At 36.5% G+C, this 27,408-nt stretch overlaps 1 protein-coding gene across 5 annotated transcripts in view; it reads left to right on the top strand.

The window, feature by feature from the left end:
• LRRC7 (leucine rich repeat containing 7) overlaps window positions 1-27,408 on the top strand; it is a 473,031-nt gene that overhangs the window by 70,784 nt on the left and 374,839 nt on the right. For all 5 annotated transcript variants that reach the window (XM_036444989.2, XM_045584480.1, XM_045584479.1 and 2 more), the window contains exon 2: window positions 20,752-20,849. In XM_036444989.2, the coding sequence (XP_036300882.1) occupies window positions 20,752-20,849 (98 nt within the window). The remainder of the gene's footprint in view (window positions 1-20,751; window positions 20,850-27,408) is intronic.

Below are 27,408 nucleotides of genomic sequence, written 5' to 3'. Positions count from 1 at the left end.
TATTGTTCGCTCACTGAGCACCAAGTACTCCTGGAAGCATGTAGAACATAGAACCTCATTTGATTTTCAGAACAAAGTTTGCTGCTAGGAGATTTAGAGTTTTTACTTTGTTGTTTTTGGCTTCCTTGCATAGTCTCAGCTATAATTCAGAATATTGAGGCTTCTCAATAACTGAATGTAAGATAAGTAAAATGAATATGTTTAGTACTTTGCAATGAACAATGTTAAGGCACAGTAACATTCTAGGTCAATGTTTCTCATTTTTATTTTTCTTTAATAGATATCTCTCAATAGGAAGGGAAGCTATGATTCTGATCTATAAAGTTACCTCCAGCACTACCCCAGCTTTGGTTATCTGATTTATCCCTTGTGAAAAGTATCACTCTTTGTGTTTGCAAAAATTATAACTGACCAGAGTAATACTTTGTTTAAAAAATCCCTACCCACAAAAATGTATTTAATACCAATGTAAAATTCCAAAATTATAGAAGAGATTATTTAAGAGTTAAGCTTTTGTATTAAAACAGGATTATAATTTTTTTTTAATGTTGACCTATACCCAAACCGAACAGTCAGTCTTTCCTATCTCAACCCAAGTGAGAGGCAAGCTCAGCAGACAGTTTCTCATTTGGCAGTAGTCAGACCATAAAAATTTGGTTAATTAAAAATACAATTAACCTTTAGCACAATAGGTTAATAGAAATAAAATCTGTATTCTTTTTTTCTTAATCCTACCTGAGGATATTGATTTTAGAGAGAGTGAAAGGGAGATATAAACATCAATATGAGAGAGACACATTAATCAGTTGCCTTCCCCTATGAGCCCCAATGGGGAACTGAACCCACAATCTTTTGTAGTACCTGACAACCATGCTCCACTCAGCTGACCCACATTGGTGAGGTCAAAATCTGTATTCTTTTGCTAGGGGTGTCATGACAAAATTCCACAGAATCGGTGGCATGAAAAACAGAAATTTGTTTTCTCACAGTTCTGGAGGCAAGAAATCCATGATCAAGATGATAATAAGTTTAAATTCTTCGGCGATTTTTTTTTTTTTTTTTTTTTTTTTTTTTTTTTTTGGTTTGCAGATACCCACCATTTCACTGTGGTTCTCACATGGTCTTTTCTCTGTGTATATGTCCTATCATCTCTTGGTACGTCCATGTTTTCTCTTCTTATAAGGATACTAGTCAGGGTGAAGTAAGGCCTATCCTAACAGCTTGATTTAACTTAATCATATCTTTAAGCATCCTTTCTTCAAATACAGTCACATTCTAAGGTAGTAGGGGTGAAGGCTTTAATGTATGAATTGGTAGAGGTGGGGACACAATTTAGTTCATAACACAATCTATTTAGAGATCACTTTTCTTTCATATATAGTTTTTTGTTATAGTAATACTGTGCTGCGCCAGCACAGCCAAGGGTTTGGCGAGCCTGAGCTGGGACAAATGAAGGATGGAGAAATGACAGACAAAGAGAAAAAACTGGGTCTAGGTGGATCTTCTGTACCCGGCTGAGACCACAGGACAGATCCAGACTGCAAAGCTGATGCTTTATTTATAATCAGGGACAAACAAGGTAATTTACAATGTTGTTGTAAGTTTCACTTGTTTTGGCAGCACTTGCTGCCCCTCCCACAACCCACTAGCTATTGTACTTAGGAAAGATCTAGGGAGCAGTTATATTGATAAGATCAAGCTTAATTATGCTTAGAGGACTGTGCCCTCCAAGCTGGGACTTGTTTGCTGACTTTGCCAGTAGGTCAGTCCAAGGCTTAATCCTATAACTGCTCCCAACATAATACATCATGGTTTTCTGATCAAGAACCTTATTATTTTAACAAGCACAGAGGACATATTATTTAAGTATAAAGTCAAGCAAAAACTTAGTTTTAGTGATGAGAAGCTATTTCAGATTAGATCACAAATAGACATATGATATCTTATTAATACTTCTGTTTACTTAACTTTTTATGTTTTTACCAATGCCTATTTATGCAATGCTAGCCACTGCGGAAGAAAATGCTATTCTAGGTTAAATAAATAAGTAAGTAAGTAAGTAAGTAAGTAAGTAAGTAAATAAATAAATAAATAAATAAATAAATTTGAAATTGTGCCATTCAGTGCTAGCAAACATAGATTTTACTTAATACTAGCAAAATAGCTGATTGATTATTTTCAGAGAACCCTGTGTAAAATAGTATTGCTAAAAGAATGAGAAAATAAAATTTTTTATAAAGGAAAGTACATTCATGAAAGATTGTTCAATTTGTTGTCATTTTTATCTTCTGACTTTCCTCCTGAATTGACGTGGATTTAAAAGGAAAATCAAATTTTCTCTCCTACATCTTTAAGTAGGTTTTGTTAAGACTGTTAATGATGTATATTGGTTATTGGTATTTGTTTGGTTTAGTATTCATTGCTGCATATTATAGTGCTTATCATAATATTGCTACCAGGCAGATAGCTCTCAAAAGCAATTTTTCCTTGAGTGAAGGCATCATCAACCTTCAGTTTACCAAGTTGGTCAAGAATGCCATGTTTTCCCAAAATATCTTTCCCAAGGTCTAGAAATTCAGTTCTCTCCAGATATTGGAATTTTATAAAGCAATGATATTTTAATTGGGACATTTTATTAAACTAATAATAATAAACTTACCATTTAGAATCAACATAATTTTATGAGAAAGAACATTTTAATGCCAAAAAAGATTGCTTAATGCAAACTTCAAAACATTGCTTATTACTCTCATTTTCCTACTGAGAATTTTATCATTCACAGTCCAAAATATGGGAACCACTGAGCTGGAAAACAGAACAGAGGGTAAGAAAGGCAGTAAATGTCAAGAGAACTAATTAAAAACCTGTGCATAGAATAGTGCATTCCTTTTTAACATGCAAGTGATTTTCTAATTAAAACATCAAAGAGATTGTTGCTGTGTAACATTTGAAAAAAATGGCATTAAGCTTACTCAGTATATAGTAATAGATAGATGAAAAAGAGCCTTCTTTTTTAAAAATTGTGATATTAACCACTTGTGGCTCTGGTTTCCTGATAAGATACTCCAAGTTATTTAACATATCTTATAGTGCAAACATTTATCTCAGTATAGAAAGTACAGTAGTCTTTCAAAAGTTTTTTTTTAGTTAAACAAAGTTCAGTTCTAAAGATTGATTAGTGCTAATAAATATCTATATTAATTCTAGTAGAGATAAATTATTTTAGAGACAATATAATGAAAAGGATCAAGAAATAACTACCACGTTCCTTTACTACATTATAGTTATTTTTAAAAAGGAAGGATAGGAAAAGAAAGAAAAAGAAAATAGGAGATATAACTTTTCAATTAGAAACAACATAATAGTGATTGATTATGGTAAAAATAAATTAATCAATCATAGACCCAAAATTAGAAACTTGCATTGTAAGTCTTATGCATTTGGGAGAGATACTGGCTACTGACCCAAATTTACACTGACCTAATTTCTCACCAGTATTTGTATGTTTCTAATAGTGACAAGTATTCCTGACATTTTATACTCTGTGATTAATCTGAAAGAACAAATCATAATATTTTTAAAAATATAAATATTCATCAAGAATATTATAATTATTTGTTTAAAACAATTTATTGGGATCTTAATGGCTCTGTATTTTGAATGATTTTATGTATAGAATTAGCAGTGCCTCAAGATATTTCTTTTAGGTATTATATAATTACTTCAGAATAACATGTAGAACTAAGTAATTCCCACTAACTTGTTTAACCCCTTCTAAAGTATATCATCATTATAATTAACTTTGTGGTGTTTTTTTTTAATATAACTTTTATTATCAGCATGGAGTACTAAATACCCTGAAAGTACCTTCCCATAAAAAATACCTAAATAATGTGGATAAAATATACATTATATTTATATAAACAAATTGCTGAGTTGGATAAAAATTTAGAAAGTAGCCAAAAGCTAAATAAAAAAGAAAATCCTGGAAAGTAGTAAGAATTGAAACTAGATCTTACCCTAAGGGTATCTGCTAAACTGTAGGAATCCTGAGCTTCTGTGTCAGTGGCTGGAAATGCTCAGCCAGTCAGAGCATAATGCTTAGATATTCTCTGAGGATACACTCCGATATGAACTTCAAAGATAAAATTTTCAAGGAAAATGAACTCATTGAGTCAAATCACAAAACACTCAAAGGAACCAGAAACCATCAGAAGCTTGGCACTGTAAATCAAGGGATCAGCAGAAACAAGATCCAGAAGAATCATACTACAAACACTTCAGATATTGGAGCTTTCTTAAATGTCTGTGTTTCAAGAAGTAAGGAATTAAAATGTGAGAAAAGAACAGGAATCTATAAAAATAACCAGGTAGATTTATAATAATATACCTGGTGCCAGTCAAGAAACTTGGTTGCTGCAAGACATACAGTACAGGTTAGTGGGTCAGCACACAGAGCAGTGTGAAGAAGGGAGGATTGGGAGAGCTAAAAGAGGCCCTCGCCGGTTAGGCTCAGTGGATAGAGCTTTGGCCTATGGACTGAAAGGTCCCAGGTTCGATTCTGGTCAGGGGCACATGCCTGAGTTGTGGGCTCGATCCCCAGTGTGGGGCATACAGGAGGCAGCTGATCAATGATTCTCTCTCATCATCGATGTTTCTATCTCTCTCTCCCTCTTCCTTTCTCTCCAATATCAATAAAAATATATTTAAAAATAAAAACAAAGAAGAGGCCATTAAAATAGTTAAAATGACCACTGTGATGGCATTAAAAAGAAAAAAGGGGGGGGCGGCAAAAAAGAGACTTCTCAGCGCAGTGGGTTAAGAGATGTTGAGGATAAAAGGCCCAAGTTACATGCAAATGTAGTTTTAAAAAGAAAACAAACTAACAAGGAAAAACAAATATTCAACGATGAAATGTATTATTTTTTAGAATTGCTAAAAGACAATATACCTCAGACCAAAAGGCAAACCCAATATAAAAAGAAATTCAGGCAGTATCATAGTGAAACTGAAAAACACTAGAGATGACAAAAAGATCATAAAGTCAACTAGACAGAAAAGTAAGATATCTACCAAAGGAGAGCAATTTAAGTGCTAACTGATTTCTTAAATAGCAACAAGGGAGTTGCAAGTTGGAAATAATACCATCAATGAGCTATGAGGAAGGGAGGTATCTATCTACATTTAATTCTCATCTTTCAAAGCTATTTCTCAGGAAGGGTTGCAAAATGTAGACATATTCAGATGAATAGCGGAGAGGTTTTTTTGGTTTTGTCTTGTTTTTGTTAATGCTCACCCAAAGATATTTGTCCATTTATCTTTTAGAGAGAGTAGAAAAGAGAGGGAAAGACAGAGAGAAACACATTGATTGGTTGCTTTCTGCATGCATCCTAACCAGGGTCTGGGCCAGGGAGGATCTTGCAACCATAGTATGTGCCCTCAGCTGGAATCAAACCCAGGACCCTTTAGTCCACTAGCCAACACTCTATCCACTAAGAGGTTTAAAATCTCCTGACTTACTTTAAAGACAATTTCAAAGGGTGAACTTCAGGAAGAAGGAAAGTGATAAAAGTAGAAGGTCTAGGATGCAATAAAGAATAGTAAGCAAGTATTAAATAGGTGAATTTTATCTAAACATAAAAATCATAATTTCTACAGAAGTAAAAAAAAAAAATAGAATGAAAACAGAAACAAAACAAAACAAAACAAAACAAAAAAAACACACCTCAATTCAAAAGAAGGGAAAGAAGAAAAGTAGAATCTCTGTATAAATAATGCAAAATAAAATCATATAAATTATTCCAAATTATTATCAGTAAAGTCAGATGAATGCAAATAAAATGTTCTGACTAAAATCTGGAAAATATGTTGATTTAAAAAGTACAGTAACATTTTACTTCCAAGCAACTACCTTAAATACAAGGAACCTTAACAAAAAATTAATTCAAGGTATGGAAAATGATATTCTAACCAATTGCTATACAAGAGAGCACTTGAAACTATATTATCAAATAAACAGATTTTAAGTCAAACAGCTTTGTTATGATCACTACCTGATCACTATACTATGTAATAAAAGGTTCAATTCATCAGGATATTATAAATTCTACATATGCAATAATAATAAGTTTGCTGCTACAGACAGCAAAATATGGTACAACTAAGAGCAGAAAAGAGTAAACTCCCCATAATATGAGGGAAGTATTCACATTTCTTTCACTAATCCTATATAATAAAAAGGTAATATGAAATAGACCGAATGGCAGAATGACTGGAATGCCTATTGGCCTTCACCCCGGCCAGCCCTGCACCCCAGAGGGTACTCTCACCCTGATCAGGGGTGGGGCCGGTCAGCAAATCTCCCACAGCCCCTTGCCCCAGCAGCTTGCCCCCTGATGGCCTCCATTGGAGTGGGCTGGCAGGATCCCATCAGTGCATGAATTTGTGCACTGGGCCTCTAGTTAATAGATAAATAGAAACAAAAATTACCAACACTTGCATAATGTACATTCTTTTCAAAACTCATGTGAATTTTTACAGTCAATTAATAATCTTGCAGATAAGTAGATTAAAATTACGTTTGTAAGGTTTGAGGTGCAAAAAACTGACCACCAAGATGTATTAAAGTAAAGTTTATCCCCTAGTATTGAGCAGGACTCATTATGGAGGTAGAGAAATCAGAATTAAAGGAGTGGGGAGAGGAGAAAGGACCCAGCTGTGCTGCCTCCACAGATGGAGATGGAGAGAGCAGTACGTGGAGAGTTGGGGGAGCCTTTTGAGGAGGGGAACAGGAACGGGGTTGGACCCAGGGTGGAACAGAAAAGGGTGGGCTCCAGAACACTTTGGTACATGCTGATTGGTGGTTCAATGTCTTGGGGTTGTCTCTGATGCCAGTAATGTCATAACTCCGCCCACCAGTTGGGGGGAGGGAGGATCTCACAATGTTAAAAGTTGGTATTATAAATACTGGGCTAAAGGAAAACATGGATATTTTCTATAAGATATTTCCTATAAGTATTTTCTTAAAAAAAAGGGGGGGGGGCAGGTAAGAAGAATCAGAGTGTTAGTGCAGGAGTGAAATTTGGGGAGAGCTACTCAAAGTGCAGTGTTAAATGTGGTGGTCAGGAAAGGCTGTTGAAATAGTAACATTTGAATGAATAAGACTAAGGTGGAGGCATTCCAGAGAGAGAACATTGCTGGAGTAAAGGCCCGAGACAGGAGCAAACTGTCTCTGTTCCAGTGGATTGGTGAAGATGGAAAGACAAGGTTAGGGGGAGATGTTACAGTAGCAGAACAGTAAGGGTCTTCTAGGCCAGGTCAGGACTCTGAGTAAAAGGGGATGTCCTCAGAGTGTGCGGGGCAGTGCAGTGACTCTATCTGACTCATGATTTAAAATGCCTCCCTGGCTGCTGAATTGAGAATAGACCAGAGGGAAGCAAGGTTGTAACACAGAAGCATTGAATGCATGGTCTAACATTCTTTTAATGGATAACACATTTACTTACTCACAAAAGAAGCCAAAAGGAGTTAAAGAAAAGGAAAGAAAAGGAAAACTGTCTGGCTGTGTAGTGGGAAAGAAAAGAGGGAGAAATTCCAGGTGAGGAGTAAATTGCTATGTAACTTGTGTTGCGATCCTTTCTTGTGACCCCATGCATTTTTAGAAAATGCAAACAGATATTTTAAATGTTCCTAGAATTAGCACGTAATTATGTGTTGTCCATTTGAGTAGTTACGGGTCTTTGGTACTCACTCGGTCTCAAATAGGAACTTAATTGGGTTTTTCCTGAAACCCATCTTCCTAAATAGATGTTTACTTGACTCCTTACTTTGGTTAGAGGTACAGCATGTTCCATATTTCTCTCAGTACGCAATACAAGAACATTGAAAGTATTTATGGTTTAACACATTCTAGAATTTATAAATATTCTGAGCTTTCTCTCATCAATAAGAATCATTACCATCAAACGGAACTCACCTGATTAATCATAACACTTAATACTTTAAACAAAATGCTGAGTGTCTTCTCTGCCTTACACCATATACCACAACTCTTTAAAAATGTACTGGAAGAACAGTGTCCTAACATTCACAAATCTGAAGTCTTAGTCTAGTGACTGAGAAGCATTGGCCTGTGGGTGAAAACCACAGCTGAGACTCATCAGGGACAGGAGGTAGGAGAACAGGCTGAAGGCAGCAGAAGTCTAGGTAAGAACTTTGTCTTCATATCTCCAGATGATAAAGACTATGATGCCATTTATCTTGAACATCGCCATGTGTGTTTACATGTGGATGCACATTTTAGGGGGTTTAAAATATATTTTTATTGTTGATAGTATTATACATATCTTTCTTTCCCCTCCCATTATTCCTCTCATCCCAGCCCCTAGCCCCCTATCCCCAGGTCTTCACTACCCTATTGCCCATGACCATGGGCTGTGCCTATAAGTATGTAAGTTCTTTGGTTTTTCTCTTCTTGTCCCCCTAACCCTACATCAAGATATGTCAGTCTGTTCCATGCCTCATGCTTCGGGTCTAATTTTGTTGGCCAATTCATTTTGTTCATTAGATTCCACAAATAAGTGAGATCATGTGATGTTTGTCTGGATGCACATTTTGGAAAGAATAATATTTATCCATATTTGCCACCTCTACCCAGTTTACTTTGATAAAGGAATACATGTCTTTCTTGTCAAATAATTTCAGTCCATCCATACACATTTTTTCCCCCTGCATCTATACAACTTCTTGATATGATAGTAGTCCCTTATCTGAGACTTAAGAAAGCTCCAATTGCAAGTGGAACGATCTGGAAACAAGCAGAGTAGTTGCCTCATTTAGGCAGCTGTGCCCAGGTGAGAAGATCAGGAGGAATCAAAAAATCCGGCTACTCACTTTGCTGCTGACCTGGGGCAGGTGAGTCTCAGTTTCTTCATCTGTAAAATGCTAAACCCACAGGTCCTTTATGAGGCATAAATAATACATATATGGATGTTGTATAACCGTAGATAACATCAGAGCTGTACTGGGCATACTTTATCTCTAACATCATTCAGTCAATCCCCTAAAAATGAATATTTAATTTCTGCAGTGTTTTATTAATTGTGCTATATTCTCCAGGATGATATAACTTCTGTCCTCCAGGGTTTTTGGTGTGGGTTGGAGTGATAAGATGTATGTGTAGGACCCTGCAATAGGACAGACGGTAGATAACTAGGTAGGTGGGTGAAATTATACAATAGAAGGTTTTCCAGAGTCGGTGGCATTAGTCTTCTCACTTTTTAAATGTTGACTGAAAACCTTGAGACCCAAATTCTGACATGAGTGTTTTCCTCTTCCTTTAAAGTTAAAATGGGGGGGGGGGGGGGGAAAGAGGAAATAAAGAAAAGTAATCAAACCTATCCCATAAATGTATTAAATAAATGTATTAATTTCTAGATGGCAGGCAATTATATTTCATTTCTATATTTCTCCTTATTCAAAATATAAATTAAAAAATTAGTTTAATATGCTATTAAATTTTATAAGGATAGATAGATAGTCCAGGTGCAATCTTTTATCACAACTTGTGTGGAAGTATTCTTAAAGCACCTGGCATTTTTTCCTGTGTTTTTTAGTATCAGTTTTATCTTTGCATAATTATGTAGATCTAACATTAGGACATTTTTAAGTATACTCACCATTTTTAAACTGCTGTAGTTCTTCTACATTGTCCACTCTGTTATTGCTCTTGAGAGTATTTTGGGTGTTATTGATTTCTTATTAAATCTTCTTTACATTTTTTTTGCCATCCTGTGGTTATTATTCACTTTTGTAGACAAGTGTTTCTATCAATTTATCCACTTAATTTCCATAGTTGTAAGAGAGAATAACTCTGAATTTTAGTTAACTTAATTGATTGTCTTTTAGTGATAAACACATTCCTAAATCTTGCATGTAACTTCACTAAGGGGAGCTTACTATTTCTTATATTGATTCAGTTAGTTAATAAAATGCCTTCCTAAAGATAACAGACTTCTGATACAGCTTTACTGTGTGGGTGGGTAAAAAAAACAACAACACACAAAATATGTTTTTTATTGATTTCAGAGTGGAAGGGAGAGGGAGAGAGAGATAGAAACATCAATGATGAGAATCATTGATTGGCTGCCTCCTGCATACCCGCTATTGGGGATCAAGCCTGAAACCCAAGCATGTGCCCTGACCTGGAATGCAACTGTGACCTCCTTACTCATGAATCGGGTCTCAACCACTGAATCACATAAGTAGGAAATAACTCAATTTAAAAACTAGAATTTTGTGAATAGTGTGCTTCCTGAATTTATAAGGAGCTTGACTGTTTTCCAATTGCTACACATGCTCTTCTCATTAATTTTATAGACTTTTTGTACAGTAATTGTTTGGTACAACCATATAGAGTAAATTATACAGCATTATAAATGACCACAGGTACCTCAGGAAGGAAGTGTCCTAATTTGGGGTTTTTTCTACTTTCTTTACACTCCTTAAATCTCTGAAAAGGGACTACTATCATTTAGATTCTAAAGAAGCCCATAATGCATCTATTATACTTTAAATTATATTTTTTTGGAGAAAGGTTAAAACAATTTGCTATTGTGTTTGTCATTCCCTAAATGTGTGATATGGCAATGCAAAAACAAGTTTTTCCTCTCTGACATGAAAGATGATTCTTATATTTTTGGTAAATCATCATTACCCTACAAAATCAGGCACCTGACTTTCTCCCAGCTCAACAGTATACCATCTATCTTTCTTTCTGTTAAACATTTTATTCTCCTTTTAAGCAGCTTAAGCATAGTTGACATGTGATTTCTTTTCACAATAATCTTGCCATTTAACTTCAGCTTGTCCTTATTAACTATCAACTCAACATATCTGGCTGAAATAAATGGGTATTGATTATTTTTTGTACTGTCATTTGCAGTTCAAATTGATCTTCAGAAACACTTGCAATTTTTTTAAATAGCTATTGTATGTTTAATATGTATGCATATTTTTAGTCTGGGGTTAGGTTCACTGTGCTGAATTCAGGGTCAACTTACCTTAAAAGAAAATATATATATATATAGCTCAGTAATAAAGCAAGAGCATTTCCACTGCTTCAACTCTTTTTTTTTTCTTTTTTTTCTTTTTCTTGAATTCTAAGCCAAATGAGGAATTCTGAAATTTAGGAGTATACCGGGAGGTCACATGGCTTTATAACTTCGTGAGGATGGATGGTCACAGCATGTTGCCTCTTAGTCTTTTCTTTTTCTGGGCAAGACAGACTATTAATCATTATTTCCAAAATAATATGGCAATCTTATTCTTCCTTTTTTCATATGCATGGTTAAGCACACATTTATTTTTTAATCCCTAAACTCTGTTGAGTTTTAAAACCTACCAGAGTATAAGTCAAAGTGACAATATTGATATTCAATACTATTATTTGAAGATTTCTTGACCATCTGTGACTCACATGGTAAGAATCCTACTCTCTGAGACATCAGAAAGAGTAAAAAATAAACAATGATATCTGTGCTTAGTAGCATTGTGAAATGAAGGCTGGACTGTGGGAGTCAAAGGACCAAAGTTCAAGTCCTTACTCTGGTTTTCACATGTCACTTAAATTGCTGCTGTGTTATTTTCACATGTCACTTAAATTGTCAGACTTCCTGTTGTCTCATCTACAAACAGTGATGAATTAATACCTACTTCAGAATTGCCAACTGTGCTTTATGATATTAGAGCCCTCAAATGGATTAGAATCTATGTGAGTAAAGGACACAAACATTGAAATGGAGACTAATATGAGCTGGAAAATCACTGGTTACTCTTCCAAACATTTAGTAGATGCAATAAAGAAGATTCAGAAGGTAAGCACTGAGTGTATGTAAAGTCATTGGATTTGTTTCTGAGTGGAATTAGGACTTAAAAAATTGGTCCCCAAGGATAGGTAAAATTTGTAATATAAATATAGAATCTTCTAAATGTTCCCACCAGAAAAGAGCAGAATTCTATCATTCATTCATTAAATATTTATGACCATAGTCTATACTTTGTTAAGGGATAAGATGTAAGATGAAGTGGCTATAAAAAATGCTTGACTTTTGTCAGATGGTATAGTTTTAATCTTTGGACTCTGACAAATGGAAAGGTAGTACCTGCTTTACCAGACTAAAAGGGTAAATTTTCAGGTTATAGTCAACATTCTATGGCTTTGTACTTTAACAAAAATGCTTCTGTACATTCATTGTCAAATTTGAAGGCAACAAATGTTACCATTTTTTATTCTATATATTATTAAGCTTCCTAGTCATATTTATTGATAATTTAAATATAAGCAATTGTGTTTATTTACAGGTATACCATTTATTGTGTCCAATTTTGCTTATAATCAAGTTCAATAAAAGCTCAAGAAGTGCCAATCTCATTTTTTAAAATTGTCTGCACTTGTTCAGTTCAAGATTATTCAGTTAAATATTATCAAAGCACAATTAAAATTTTTACTTTTCTAGAAACTAATAAGTCAAGGATATTTACTCTTTTTAATTTATCTTATATTCACTTTACTGAATAAAAATTCTTAAGGAGCTTACAGAACACAAAATAGAAGGACTTGCAAATACTCATTGCTTGTATACAGACCTTAATTTAGGCTTATCTAAATTAGACAATTTAGCTGAAACCGGTTTGGCTCAGTGGTAGAGCATTGGTCTGCGGACTGAAAGGTCCCAGGTTCAATTCCGGTCAGGGGCATTGGTTGCGGGCACATCTCTGGTAGGGGGTGTGCAAGAGGCAGTTGGTCGATGTTTCTCTCTCATCGATGTTTCTAGCTCTCTATCTTTCTCCCTTCCTCTCTGTAAAAATCAATAAAATATATTTAAAAAAATAAATTAGACAATTTATCTAATAAATCCATGTAAGCACTATATATATTTTAGTTTGGGATGTACTCACAATGCAGCAAATATAATCTTGATGAAAGGGAGGAAAAATAGCTTCAGTATCTTTGGTGACTTAAAAAACCTTGATGTCATGATTGAATCACTTTCCTTGGTTATAATCCTTGCCCACTGGTAGGGGCACCTGGTCCCCACAGAGTTGTCTCACATGGAAGAGAGCAGCTCCCAAATGAACTCCTCCCACCTTTCCCCTTGAATCCCCTAGGACTAGGCCCTGCAGCAAAGGGAATCTGGGATTGACCTGCCTTCTGATAACTGGTCACCCTTGAAGGCTGGTGGAGAGAGCAATGGTGAGAGGCTGCTATTGAGTGCAAGGTGATGGTCTTCTAGGAAAGTGTTAGGAGGTACCAGTGAATGGCTGAAGGAAAGCACTCAGGTCAGGGGCAACAGAACGACAACATTGTTGAACGGGCACTCATTAGTTTGACTACCTGGCTCATACCCAGTGATCACAAGAACATATATTTGCCCTTGGGGCAGGATTAAGGAAAGTAATTCATTCAAACAAGAAATACTTCTTGAATACCAAACCCTGTACTAAGCTCCTGCAATAGATGGCAGAATAAAATTGACACTGTCCCTGTCTTCATGAAGCTTACAGTGCAAGAGGAAGGCAGACATTAAGCAGAAATTCCAGAAGACTAACATATAATTATAATTTGTTATGAGTGCTATAATGGAAAACTTCAGACTGTGGGGTTGAATCATATTTGGAGCCCTAATTGGTAAAGGGGTCAAAGTAATGATTAGTAGTTATTAAGATCGAATAGATTCAGACAAAAAAAGCAGTATATATCCAGGCCCTGGGTAGGAAGGAGTTTTAAGTGAGCATTCAAGGGACTTACTAGTAGATGTGCTAGGAGAGCTTCACAGTTAAAAACCATAGTTGCATGAAAAAGTGTGTTTCTGCAAGAAGGGAGTTCCTGTGAGCTAGTTCTACAGTGAGGCGTTACTAGTAAGTTCACTTGTCTGCAAAGACCTTCATGTGGAGCAATTTTCGAAGACTTTACTTCCCTGCTCTTACTGACTTAAATTCAGAAATCTCCAGTGAAAATTTGTATTTTCCTCAATTATGTGCTGAATAGTGGCTCCTGGATATGCTGTGCTATCTACTACAGTAGTCAAATGTGGCTATTAAAATTTAAATAAATTACAATGCAATAACATTTCAAACTCGCAAATCCAGTTTCTTAGTCCTTCTAGCCACATTTCAAGTGCTCAATAACTGAAAATGGCTAGCAGCTAAGGTATTGGACAGCACAGATGTTAAACATTTACATCATTGCAGAAAGTTCTATTGTACAGCTGGCATAGTAGTTAATTGCATGGACTCTTGAGTCAGACAGTTCTGGATTAAAATCCTGATTATTGCATTTACTTGCTGTAATATTCTAATCAAGTTACTTAACATCTCTGAATATAATAAGAATGGAATAGATAAGATAGCTATCCATTACGCCTTGAGTAATGACCAGATCATGGGTCTGCAGGAGGGTGGGGCAGCAAACTACAAATGGGTGGTGAAAAGCTACAGGAGGGGGCAGGACAGCAATCTATTGTGCAGGGAGAGCTACAGGAGGGCTGGGCAGCGGGCAGAGAGGTACAAGAGAGTGGAAGAGAGCTACTGAGGGTTAAGGAAGGGGAAGGGAACAAGTGCAGATGCCTCTCTAGCCCTCCTGTCTCCATCCCTACTCGTTTGAATCCCTCTCCTCCCTCCCAGCTTTGACTCTTACCCTCCTTAGGTTTTTGCTCACTTCCTGCCCCATGATCATCCCAACCTCCTTTCTCTGGAATAACCCTTGGCTTTGGAGATGGTGGTAGAAAGAACATGGCCACTGTCCCCTCCCCACAGTCCTCCCTTCCCTCCTCCCAGCTGGAAATTGGGCGAGGCCTGCATGGTCTCGTCCCCTCACATGGGTATTTTGTATCCCCCGGCCCACGCACCACAGAAAGGGTGGTGCACGGATTTCTGCACAGGGCTACTACTATATATATAAAAGGCTAAGTGACTGACCATACATCCATCAAACTGTCTGACTGTCTGACCTACCAATTAGACGGTACATATGATGCTCACTGGCAATTTAAAAATAGACTTTGACTCGTGCATGTGTGATACGTATAAAGCTCTCACTGGCGCCAACTGCATGCATGTTTTAATTTTATAATACTATATTAATATATACTATTTTGACATGTAATTTTTTGCAGTAACATAATTACTATATGAATCTTCTAATTAATTTTCCTTCAATGTGCACAAATCAGTGCACTGGGCCACTAGTATACTATTATATATAAAGAACCTAGCATAGCAACTGGCACATAATAGACATTTAAAAAAATACTACTTGCTGAAACCGGTTTGGCTTAGTGGATAGAGCATCGGTCTGCGGACTGAAAGGCCCCAGGTTCGATTCCAATCAAGGGCATGTACATTGGTTGTGGGCACATCTTTGGTAGGGGATGTGCAGAAGGCAGCTGGTCGATGTTTCTCTCTCATCTACGTTTCTAGCTCTCTATCCCTCTTCCTTCCTCTCTGTGGAAAATCAATAAAACATATTTTTTTTAAAAAATACTACTTATATCTGATAAGTCTATTCTTTTATTCCAAATCCCTATCTCCTAGTGACTCTGTCATTCTCTATCTTCCTTCTACATTTGTATAAATTCATTTCAATCATATTTTCACCTAAGCTTTATTTTCTTTTTTCATCCTCAACCCAATCTATAATTTTACACCAACCCAACTTATTCTCTTAGCCCACTGTCTACCAAGCTTTACTGAAGGAAAGTATTTCACTGTTGAGATTATCAACCTTCTAAATGGGCAGCCTTTAGGTTCATTTGGTTGAGCTCCAGGCAACTTGGAAAGCCTTTAACTATACCATTCTTCTGGCTACTCTTCATTTTTTATAATACCTGTTCTAACTGCAGTCTCCAACCCAGATTCTCTACTTATCTCTGTATCAGCATATGACTATCTCTTGTAATGTATTTATTGAACTTTTCTCTCCTACATCTGCAAGTGTATATATTTTATTTACATGGGTTCCAAATGTAAATATTATATAAGACTATAGTAGACACACTTGGATAATGTTAAAAAATACATCTGCCTTGACCTGATCCCAGACTCCTGAACGAAAATCTTTAGTTTTGGAAATGGTGGATCTGTGTTTGTTAAAGCCCCTCCAGTGATTTTTTTTTTTTTTTTTTTTTTTTTTTGTGAACTAACTTAATTTAGGAGAGTTGTGGAAACCTTTGTTCATAATCTATTTGGTTTTTTATACTTTTTTAAATATCATTCTGGCTGCCTCTATTTCTTCCCAGCAGTTGACATACACGCTGCACTTTTCAGAGCTCTTCAATGAGCTGTTAGAGCATCTGTTTTGCCTGTGGTCATCACACTTAATCTCTCCTTGCTGGAACTGTTAACACACTCCTGCTGATGTCTTGCCAAACTTGAGAGTAGCTAGAATAGCTCCTTTGCTGTGTCCTGGCTGTGCGCCAAGACTTGATTGTTGGTTATTTTGTCTGACCATTTAATGCAAACTGTACATCATAGATGACACCAGTAGAATGGTTCAAGCAGCCAGACGTGTAGTCTCAAGAAGATGGAAGTCCCACAGTTATATAGTAGTTTAGACATAAACATTGCTCTGTAAAACTTTTAATTTGATTCAAAGTGTTTTCTACTGGGCATATCATTTAGCAATCCAGAGAAAAAGGACATGTAATACTGTTTTAAAATGTTATTCTCTATTAATGTGTGGTACATATTGATATAATTTATAGTGAGTTTTTTTGGCCCTTGGTTGTTGTTTTTTTGTGATTCTCAAAAATGTCGTGAATAGAAGCAAACATTTCAGTGAAAATAGCTAAATAATCAAAAATCAACATGTAATTAAGAGATCAACATACACACATATAGTTGTGTAGTATTATTTCTATATTTATATCTATGCTATTTATATAAGTACATGTTAACAGATATTATATTTAATAAGAACTTCATCATAAGTAAATTATGCATTGCATAGTAGAATTTCAATTATTCAGCCTCCTAGTGGAATTATTTCTATGATTCAATGATTATTCATTATAACTCTTTATTGAATAAAGCCAAGTTTTCATGTTTCCTAACATACTATCCATTTAAAATTTTAGTATGTTTTTTTATTGATTTTAGAGAGAGAGATAATAGAAGATGGAAAGAAAGATAGAGACATTGAAGAGAGAGGGTATCATATTAAGCTGCTACCTCCTGCACAACCCGTACTGAGTACTGAGCACACGACTCAGGCATGTTCTTTGACTGGAAATCGGAGTCCTCTTGGTGCATGGGTCAATGCTCCACCACTGAGCCACACCAGCCGGGCCAGGTACTAACATATTTTAGTCTTCACAACAATCCTAGAAGGTGGCTGTTATCCCCATTTACTTATGAGAAAATTAAGGCACACAGCACAAATTTTTTCTGAAGTCATTCTTTAAAGGCAGAATTAGAGTTTAAACCTGGTTGTCTTATTACAGAACCTAGGCCCACTCAGGCTGTGCTCCATATCTAACTTGCATATCTGTAGATCTGCTTTTGAGCTTCCAGACAGCAACCTTTGGACATCTGGGGAGTTGAGTTGGGGATCTTTGCTGCCAATATCACACATGATGAAATTGTTCTGAAGCCCTATTAGTACTTTATAACATATTTCATTTATTATGACTTAATCCTCAAACATAGTTAAATGGACATTAACTAGATCATTTTTGTTTTCACATACTGATGGTTAGAGATATAAAAAGAATAGCTTATTCAAGAGAGTGGTTTACATAGATTTCCAACCAGGATAACAGTTACCATTCCTCATCAGAGTGTAGACATGATGAGTAAAATTGGTTTCTAAAATTACATCACAATTGTATGTAGACATTTGCATGTGCAGGTCATTTTTGCTGCCTTTTATGATCTCGAGCTTATAAATACTAGTGAATAATTATTAGTTCACTTAAGTTGTTATTGGCTAATCATGGAAATCCATTATTTGTACATTGAATTAATTCAAGAGTCAAAACTAGAAAGTTTATGAAATATTGTTTATATAGTTAAGCCTCCTGGTGAAACTGCAGGGACAGGCCTAGAAACTTAATTTCCTCCCCATATATAGTGTTAAAGCAAATTATATAATAAACAATTCATGTTTTCACTTGGTTTCACATTATTATATTATTATAACCTCAAGAGAAATAACTTTTTCTTTCACTTGAAATGAGCTTCACATGAAACTAAGGTTCAAGTTACATTGCACATTGAAAAATATTTTCTTGAATTGCATATACATAGGCATCCTATCTAATAAAAGAGTAATATGCAAATTGACTATCACTCCAACATACAAGATGGCTGCCCCATGTGGACACAAGATGGCCACCACAAGATGGCCAGCAGGGGAGGGCAGTTGGGAGAGATAAGGCCAGAAGGGGAGGGCAATTGGGAGAGGCCTGCAAGGGAGGGCAGTTGAGGCAATCAAGCCTGCAGGGGAGGGCAGTTAGGGGTGACCAGGCTGGCAGAGGAGGGAAATTGAGAGCAACTGGGCCTGCAGGAAAGGGCAATAAAGGGGGGACACAGGCCTGCAGGGAAGAGCAGTTGGGGGGAAACCAGGCCTTTAGGGGAGGGCAGTTAGGGGGAACCCAGGCCTGCAGGAGAGGGTAGTTAGGAGTGACCAGGCCTGCAAGGAAGGGCAGTTAGGAGCAAATAGGCTGGCAGGGGACCAGTTAGGCATCAATCAGGCTGGCAGGGGAGTGCATAGGGGGTGATCAGGCTGGCAGGCAGAAGTGGTTAGGGCAATAAAGAAGACAGGCAGGCATGCAGTTGGGAGCCACCAGTCCTGGATTGTGAGAGGGATGTCCAACTGCCCGTTTAAGCCCCAGTTGGGATCTGGCCTAAACGGTCAGTCGGACATCCCTCGAGGGATCCCAAATTGGAGGGGGTGCAGGCTGGACTGAAGGGCACACACACCCGTGCACGAATTTCATGCACTGGGCCTCTAGTGAACATATGAACACACACACACACACACACACACACACACACACACACACATAACATCTTCTACATATAAATGGACTGATTTCAGGAAGTATATTTGAAAAAGTGTTTTTAAGAACCAGTGACAGTTTCCTAAGGAAATGGTATTATATTACAGTACAAAAGGTTATTCATTTCATATTTTACATTATTCACATAATGCTTTTATGGGATTGTCCTGTCCTAATTTTCCTCTCTGGTACAATCATCTGTACCACTACCATAGAATATCCACCATCATCATTACCCATAACAAGTATGTGCTTTTCAAATGTATGCATGCTATCAACCAGCACAGTTATCAAAACCAGTGATATTTCATTAGAATAATTAAGTAGATGTTAAAAAGCTATACTTATATTTTTAAAATGACACATAAATATAGTTTTGTTCTGAATTTTCAAATCCTGAGCACTCAGTAGATTTTTACTTTTATTAAAATGAGTCTACATCGGTAGTACAAAACTATATGGTTTATTGAAACCTGAAAATAATGATCACAGAGTACATGTTGTTAAATATGCTAATCCAGCCGGAACCAGTTTGGCTCATTGGATAAAGCTTCGACCTGCAGACTGAAAGGTCCCAGGTTCGATTCCTGTCAAGGGTATGTACCTTGGTTGGGGGCACTTCCCCAGTAGGGGGTGTGCAAGAGGCAGCTGATCTATGATTCTCTCTCATTGATGTTTCTAACTCTCTATCCCTCTCTCTTCCTCTCTGTAAAAAATCAATAAAATATATATTTTTTAAAATGCTAATCCAAGATGAATTTGATGCATTTATTATTATATTCTGAATTGCAGCATTGCTATATCACTTGTAACTGAGAAGTACACTTCATATTAACCCACTTTTTCAAGAAGTCACAATTATTGGAATTAGAAAATCCCTCCCAATTTAACCATTATCATGAAAGAAAATCAGCCATTCTTCTCTTGAAACTGATATTCCAATTGTTGGTGAAAGATATGTCCTTTTTTCTAAAGGTGAGCTATTTTTGATAAATTTGTTTTCTTTACAAGTAATCGCTCCAGTCAATAGGTCTCTGTCTTAGTCATCAGGGCTGCCATAACAAAATGCCACATACTGGGTAGCTTACACCACAGAAATATATTTCTCACAGTTCTGGAATCTGAGAAACCTGAAATCAAAGTTCCAGCAGATTAATTTCCTGGTGAGAGACCTCTTCCTGATTTGCTGATGACTACCTTCTAATGAGAGAGGGAGGGAGGGAGGGAAGGAGGGAGGGAGAGAGAGAGAGAGAGAAGCCAATCTCTAGCCTCTCTTTCTGTTCCTCTAAGGACACTAATTCCATCATGAATGTCCATCTAAATTTAATTATCTTCCAATGGTCCCACCTCCCAATACCATCACATTGGGTCTTAAGGGTTTAATGTCAATTTGGGATTGGGGGCACAAACATTCAGTCTATATCAGTCTCTAATCTGAGAATGAGTATATGAGTGTCCACATGGTATTTTTACTGTTTTTTTAATTGCAATGTCTTGGATAAGTCAAACACTTGTCAGTTTACCACAGTTTCTGCCTCTCCCTATTATATTATTCCTTGCTACATACTCAACGATGTTGTCTAACAAGCCTCTATAGATACTTAAAATCTTGACTCTTGATTTAAACCATTTACCTTCTCAAAATTTATGAAGATTTCTATATTAATATACTCTTTTGATTCTTTTTTTATAGGATGGAGAGCCTACTAAGGGGAAGGAATCCCCCACAATATCAGAGAAGTCCTTGTAAAGAAGTTCGTGCAGCACTTCGGAAGAGGCCTGAAGAGGAGTGTAAGTATTTTAATAGGATAAACTATATTACAGATAGATTTTTATGAGTAGCATTGTAAAATAAAAAGGTTAATCTTTAAATAATTTTTTAAAAAAATAGAGGTAATTAATAGGTATTTATTGCATCAAATTGAATTTATTTTTAAAACATTATTATAGAGTACACAGATTCAGACCCTAAAAAAAACATTGTTAAGATGCTATACTGATAATTGGGTTTCCAAAGACACTGGAAAAGGCTGCACAATCTACCATATCTTTCTTAGATAGTTATGTCATGAATATTAATAATTCTCATGGGTCTGAAAGTTAAAAATCATTTTGAAATGAGTTTAAAATTAACATCCTCTAGTTTCCTTTGACCACAAAGCTTTTTCAACATTTAAAAAACAAACAAACCTGAAGACTATGAAAACCACTGGATTAGACTAAAAAGTAAATATCTAGTAGTAAATATTTTAGTAAACCCATTGAACAGAGAAAAATGTTGGATTTAATCCCATTTAGGAATATATTTTGGAAGATGGAAGTTTTGTATCTCATCATAAACTCATTTTATTCTTTCTTCATATTATTGCATATTAGTGTATATACTTGTCAGGGGAGGTTTAATTTAAATATTTCCAGTCATTAGCATTTTTTGAAATGATTGACATATTATTTGCATTTTAAGTTTCTAAAATGACCTGCAGTATTAACTTTCTTCATGTATTTGAATATAATTATTTTCTTGGAAGTAAATTATATTCCATTAAGATAACATTTATCTCAATTTTGTCCTTTTCCAGGAACTTACATTTTATAAGTCTAGAGCTAATGCAGTGGGTTCATTGGCATGTACAGTTTAGTAGACTTTTAAGATTATACTGGCATTTTAAAGTAGTTTGAAGTACACTGTTCCAAGTAAAGACCAAGTACATTAAATCTGGGCACATTCATGGCAAGTTGAGTGTTTTTTCTTTGTTCTGTTTTATTATAAAGTCAATGGACAACCTAATTCGGTTGGTATTTATATTATTCAATGTAATGTTAGTTTTCTTTTAATTGGTAGATTTAGCTTTAACACTAGAAACAATATCTAATTAAAACTAAAATTTCAAAATGAAGGTTGAGCTCACGGTATCTTAAAACAAAAGCTATAAGATATAGGGTCTTGCATCTTTTATTGGGTACATGAGAAAGCCTTGGGGTTTTTTCTTTATGCTAATTTATCACAATCAACTTAGTATCTGGTAAGTTCTGCAGATTTATAAAAAAAATTTAGAAGGGATTTTTGTAATTAAATCTATATTGATTCTTATAGAGTTACTATTTAACATATACAAAGTAATTTTTCAGTCCTCTTGTACTGAGTTGGTCTAGGTCAGAGGTTGATCAACTGATCTATTGAATAAATCCAGCCTGATACCTGTTTCTATAAATAACATCTTATTGAAACACAGCCATCTCCTATTTACTTAGGTATTGTGTATGGCTGCTTTTGCACTACAAAGGAAGAGTTCAGTACTTGTGACACAGACTACCTGGCCCACAAAGTCAAAAGTATTTACCTGATTATTTATAGAAAAAGTTTTTTGAAACGTGGCATGGGCCAGTCATTCTTAAAATGTAGTCTCCAAACCACCAGCAGCAGCATCTGGGAACATGTTAGAAATGCAAATTTTAAGAGCTGCAACCCACATCTACTGAATCAAAACCTCTGAGAGTCAGGTCCAGTAATCTGTGTGTTTTGAAGGGGCCCTACATGAGATTTGGATGCAAGCTCAAGTTTGAAAACCACTAGCCTGGGTCAGATAACTGGCTGCAGATGATACTGAATCATGATGGATGCAAAAGACTACTGATTGTAGAGATACTTCAGAGTTAATATAGGCATATGTCAGAGTTAAGTCTAATATACGGTACATAATATAACTGATGCATGTGTTATAACAAGAAAGACCTCATCAATTGAATTGTGGCAGTCGTGCCATTTTTGAAATAACACAGCAGGAACTCAGATGGGTTGACTATTGGAATGATATAATGAGAAAAGAGAAATGATAAAATATTGTTCTCTTCCAGAGAGGTTTTAAGTATTCCTTGTTAATATAATGAATAGTTTTTGTCCTGTTACAGGACAGGATTGAAGTCCTAAGAAAGAAGCCATCTTTAAGAATAGAAGGAGCCTATCATATTAGTTAATTAAGACATTGACTTCAGAGTCATCACAGTAGAGTTTATTCTCTGTGTGAACTTAATGATACAGCTACAGGATTCTCAATATTTTTTCTTTCATCTTTATTGTTGAGATTATTACAGATGTCCCTCTTTTTTCCCCCAATGTCAGTCACCCTTCACCCAGTTGCCTTCCCCTGCCCCAGGCCTTCCCCACCCTGTTGTCTGTGTCCATAGTTAAGGCATATAGGTATATAAGATCTTTGTTTATTCTTTTACAAACTTCTCCTCCCCCCTTCTCTCTGAGAATCCTTAGTCTGTTCCATTTCCATGCCTCTGATTCTATTTTATTCACCAGTTTATTCTGTACATTATATTTCTTATTCATTTATTTTGATTTTTAGATGCAATTGCTGATAGATATGTATTTGTTGCCATTTTTTTGTTCATATTTTTTATCTTTCCTCTTTATTCTTCCTCTTCTTAAAGAATACCCTTTAGCATTTCATATAATGCTGGTTTGATGGTGATAAACTTTAGCTTTTTCTTGTCTGTGAATCTCTTAATCTGACCTTCAATTCTAAATAATCTGGTTGTAGGTACTTGCTATTCATCACTTTGAATATTTCTTGCCACTCCCTTCTGACCTGCATAGTTTCTGTTGAGAAGTCAACTGACAGTCATATGGGTACTCCCTTGTACGTAACTAACTGTTTTTCTCTTGCTGCTTTTAAGATTCTCTCTTTGTCTTTAGTCCTTGGCATTTTAATGATGATGTGTCTTGGTGTGGTCCTCTTTGGGTTCCTTTTGTTTGGAACTCTTTATGCTTCCTGGACTTCTAAGTCTACTTCTTTCACCAAGTAGGGGAAGTTTTCTGTCATCATTTCTTCAAATAGATTTTTACCATCTTGCTCACTCTTTCCTTCTGGCAACCCCATAATGCAAATGTTAGTATGCTTGAAGTTGTCCCAGAGACTCCTTACACTATCTTCATAGTTTTGGATTCTTTTTTTTTTCTTCTTCTTCTTCTGATTGGGTGTTTTTTGCTTCATCGTATTTCAAATCATTGATTTGATTCTTGGAATCCTCTACTTTACTGTTCAATCCCTGAATATTATACTTTATTTCAGTCAGTGTATGCTTTATTTCTGACTGTTTTTTCCCCCATTGCTTTGGCATTCTCACTAATATTGATGAAAGTCTCACTATGTCCCTTGGAGGTTTCTAGATGATTCTTGAGTAACCTTATAACCATAGTTTTGAATTCTATATCCAGTAGTCTACTCTCTTCCTTTTCTTTTATTTGCGATATTCCTCCCTATCTCTGCATTTTAGCTCTTCCTTGTGCTTATTTCTATGTATTGGGTAGAGCTACTATGTCTTCTTGAGTTGTTAGAGTAGCTTTGTGTAATAGGTGTCCTAGAGGGCCCAGTAGCTCAGCCTCCCCAAGTCACCTGAGCTGGGAGCTCTAATTGCACCCCTTTGTGGGCTGTGAGTACAGTCTTTTTGTAGTTGAACCTTGATTGCTGTTGGTGTCACTGGGAGGAATGAACCTCCAGGCCAATTTGCTATGGGGTCCAGCTGCAACTGCAGTAGGAGAGCTGCTGTGCAGGAGACATGCCTATGAACCAGGATTTGTTTCTGTGGGGCTTTGGTGCACACTGAGTCTGCCCCTGGTATTGTCTGACACTGACCACTATGTACACTGGCTCTTGGGTCTCCAGGGAGCTGCAAAGGCTGCCACTGCCTGGAGTTACCTGGCAGGAGATACAGAAAGAGCTGCAGATTTCTCCTCTTTGTGTTGGGTTTGGAAGTACCCAGATGAGGCTCAGCTGTGAAGGAAGACAGGCTGGTGCTGGTGCTGGGTCTTGGGCCTTAAATTGGTAGATTTGAGTTCCCTAATCCAGTTGCAGTTTATTTTGCCCGGACAGGCCATTCATATGCAAAAAACTCTTCACACAGGTTGGGTGGGGCTACAAATTGGATGGGGCAGGGTTTTAGGGAATCACCAAGAGGGAGCAAATAGAAATGCCTGCCAGCAAGCCCTGAGACCAGTGAGGTCCCAGCACAGAAGCAATGATCCTGCAAGCACCTCTATCTGGGAGAAAGCCGCTCCTGAGTTTTTGCCCTGATGCCAGACATTCCAGTTTCTCTTCCTATGTGTCTCTGTTCCCCAGAACCTTACCCTGGTACTAGAGCTCAGAGGAAGTTGGACCTGGTAAGTTCAGTTCCTGCGCTGGCCTTTTAAGAGAAATAGCTGGGTCTCCAGTAGCCTCTATGTCACTGAACCCCAATCTATACTGGTTTTTACAGCCAGTTACAGGAACTTCTTTTCCTAGCTCTGGAACGCTGTGCTGGGCATCTGATGTGGGGCTGGAACCTCTTGCTCCTCATGGGCGACCTACACAGAGGCAATATCACTCCCAATTGAAAAAGCAGTATACATAATGCACTTCCAGATCCTTGCATGCCTCCGCGCCTGCTACCCCTGTCAGTGTGATTTCTTCTTTGCTTTTCTACTTGTAGGACTTCCATCCAGCCAGCTTTCAGGCAGTTTTGGATGGTGGTTTATCTGTATTTTAGTTGTAATTTTGATGTGGTTGTGAGAGGCAGCAAGTATAGGCATTTACCTATGCTGCTATCTTGGTTCTCTCCTCTGTATTTTTTTAAATCTAAGACTCAGTTTACTTATTTGAAAAAAGGTAGACCCTACCTTATGGGATTGTTTTGAGAATTATGGATATATGTATACGAACTACTTAGTATAGAACCTGGGATAGCAAGTTGTGGTTTTCTTTCCTCTCTTTCTCTACTCTTGTTATTACAAACTGTATGAGGATAATAAACCATTTCTGATTGCAGAAATTAAAATTCATAGAAATTACTACTATTATTTTTAGAAACAATAATGCATGGCAAGGAGTATAGGTTTTTAACAAATGACATAAAGCTGAAATTCTTAAAGCAGTGTTCAATAAAAATGCATTAGATAGTAAATTGTCTCACACAATGGCATACTTATTTCCTAGTCATTCTACAAATTCAATACAGAATATAGACAAAGATTTGGTCAACTCCGGTGGAAAACTGTCACCTTAGAAAATCACCATAGAAATAGAAATGGTAGTGGCTCCCCTTTAATGAGAGTAGAAAGGAATAGAACTTAACTCAGACAGAGGATCCTCTAGATTTAAGGAGAGCCCTCTTGCATTTAGAAACAGTGCATATAGGAAGGTTTTTTACTAAGTGTCATGATTCAAACTGCCTTTTTTCATAATATTTTATACTCTTTACAATATTTTAATCAACACAAGTCTTAACCAATTATTTCATGTGAATTACATCTATGCTGCATCTAGCAAAGCAAACTTTAAGTAAAAATAAGTTGTTTCTTATAAAAGACAGATTTTTAAACATGTTTAAGTTATTTCCCATTGAATAACAAAATTAAAAACTTTGTTTTCAAAACCACAGACCCATTCAGCTACATTCCCACATTCTTGTTTTAATCCCGGACAGACCTTTCTAAAGAGTCATACACACTCACTCCATGTACCTATCTCCCACTCACTCCTCCAAACCCACGCAATCAGGCTCCTCCCCAGTCACTATACTGAAATAGCTTTCATTCACAACACCGACAACCTCTTTATGTTGTTGTGTTAGTTTTCTCTTGTTGTGTAACAAATTACCACAATCTGGGTGGCTGAAAACCAATGTATAATCTCACTGTTTCTGAGTGTCAGGAGTCCAGGTAGGGCTTAGCCTAGTTCCCTGCCTCAGGGGTCATACCTGGCTGAAGTCTCCTCAGAAGCTCATCTCAGGAAGAATCCACTTTCAAGCTTACGTAGGCTCTTGGCAGAACTTGTTTGCTTATAGTTTATGACCAGGAGCCCTCCTTTATGCTGACTTCTAGCTGGAGGCCACCTTTTGGCTTTCGAGCCTCCTGCAGTCCTTGCTTACATGTACTTTCTCCACATGACTGCTCACTCCATTGAGCCAGTGAGGAGTCTCTCTTCAAGGAGGGCCCTGTTCTTTTTTTAAAGGAGTTTACCTGATTAAGCCAGGCTTACTCAAGATAATTTACTTTTGATTAATTCGCAGTCAACTGATTTGGAAACTTAACTATACCATCATATTTTTCATATTCTGTTGGTTAAAAGCAAGTCACAGATCCTGCCAATCCAAAGGAAAGGGATTACATAAGGCTTGAATACTTGGGGTTCAGGGTGTGATGACCATGGGACCATCTTAGAATTCTGGCTACCACTTGCTAAATCCTTCCAGCATTTTTTAAAAAATATTCTTCTTACTTAACTTCTTATCCAAAATTAATATTGTTGATCATTTCCTCATTTTGAAAATTCTTAATGCTTTGGTTACCATAATATAATACGTGCCC

Source organism: Pipistrellus kuhlii, unplaced genomic scaffold, assembly GCF_014108245.1.
Source record: "Pipistrellus kuhlii isolate mPipKuh1 unplaced genomic scaffold, mPipKuh1.p scaffold_m20_p_2, whole genome shotgun sequence".
NCBI lineage: Eukaryota > Metazoa > Chordata > Mammalia > Chiroptera > Vespertilionidae > Pipistrellus > Pipistrellus kuhlii.
Note: the sequence above shows the minus strand (reverse complement) of the source record. Positions and strands in the feature narration are given on the sequence as shown.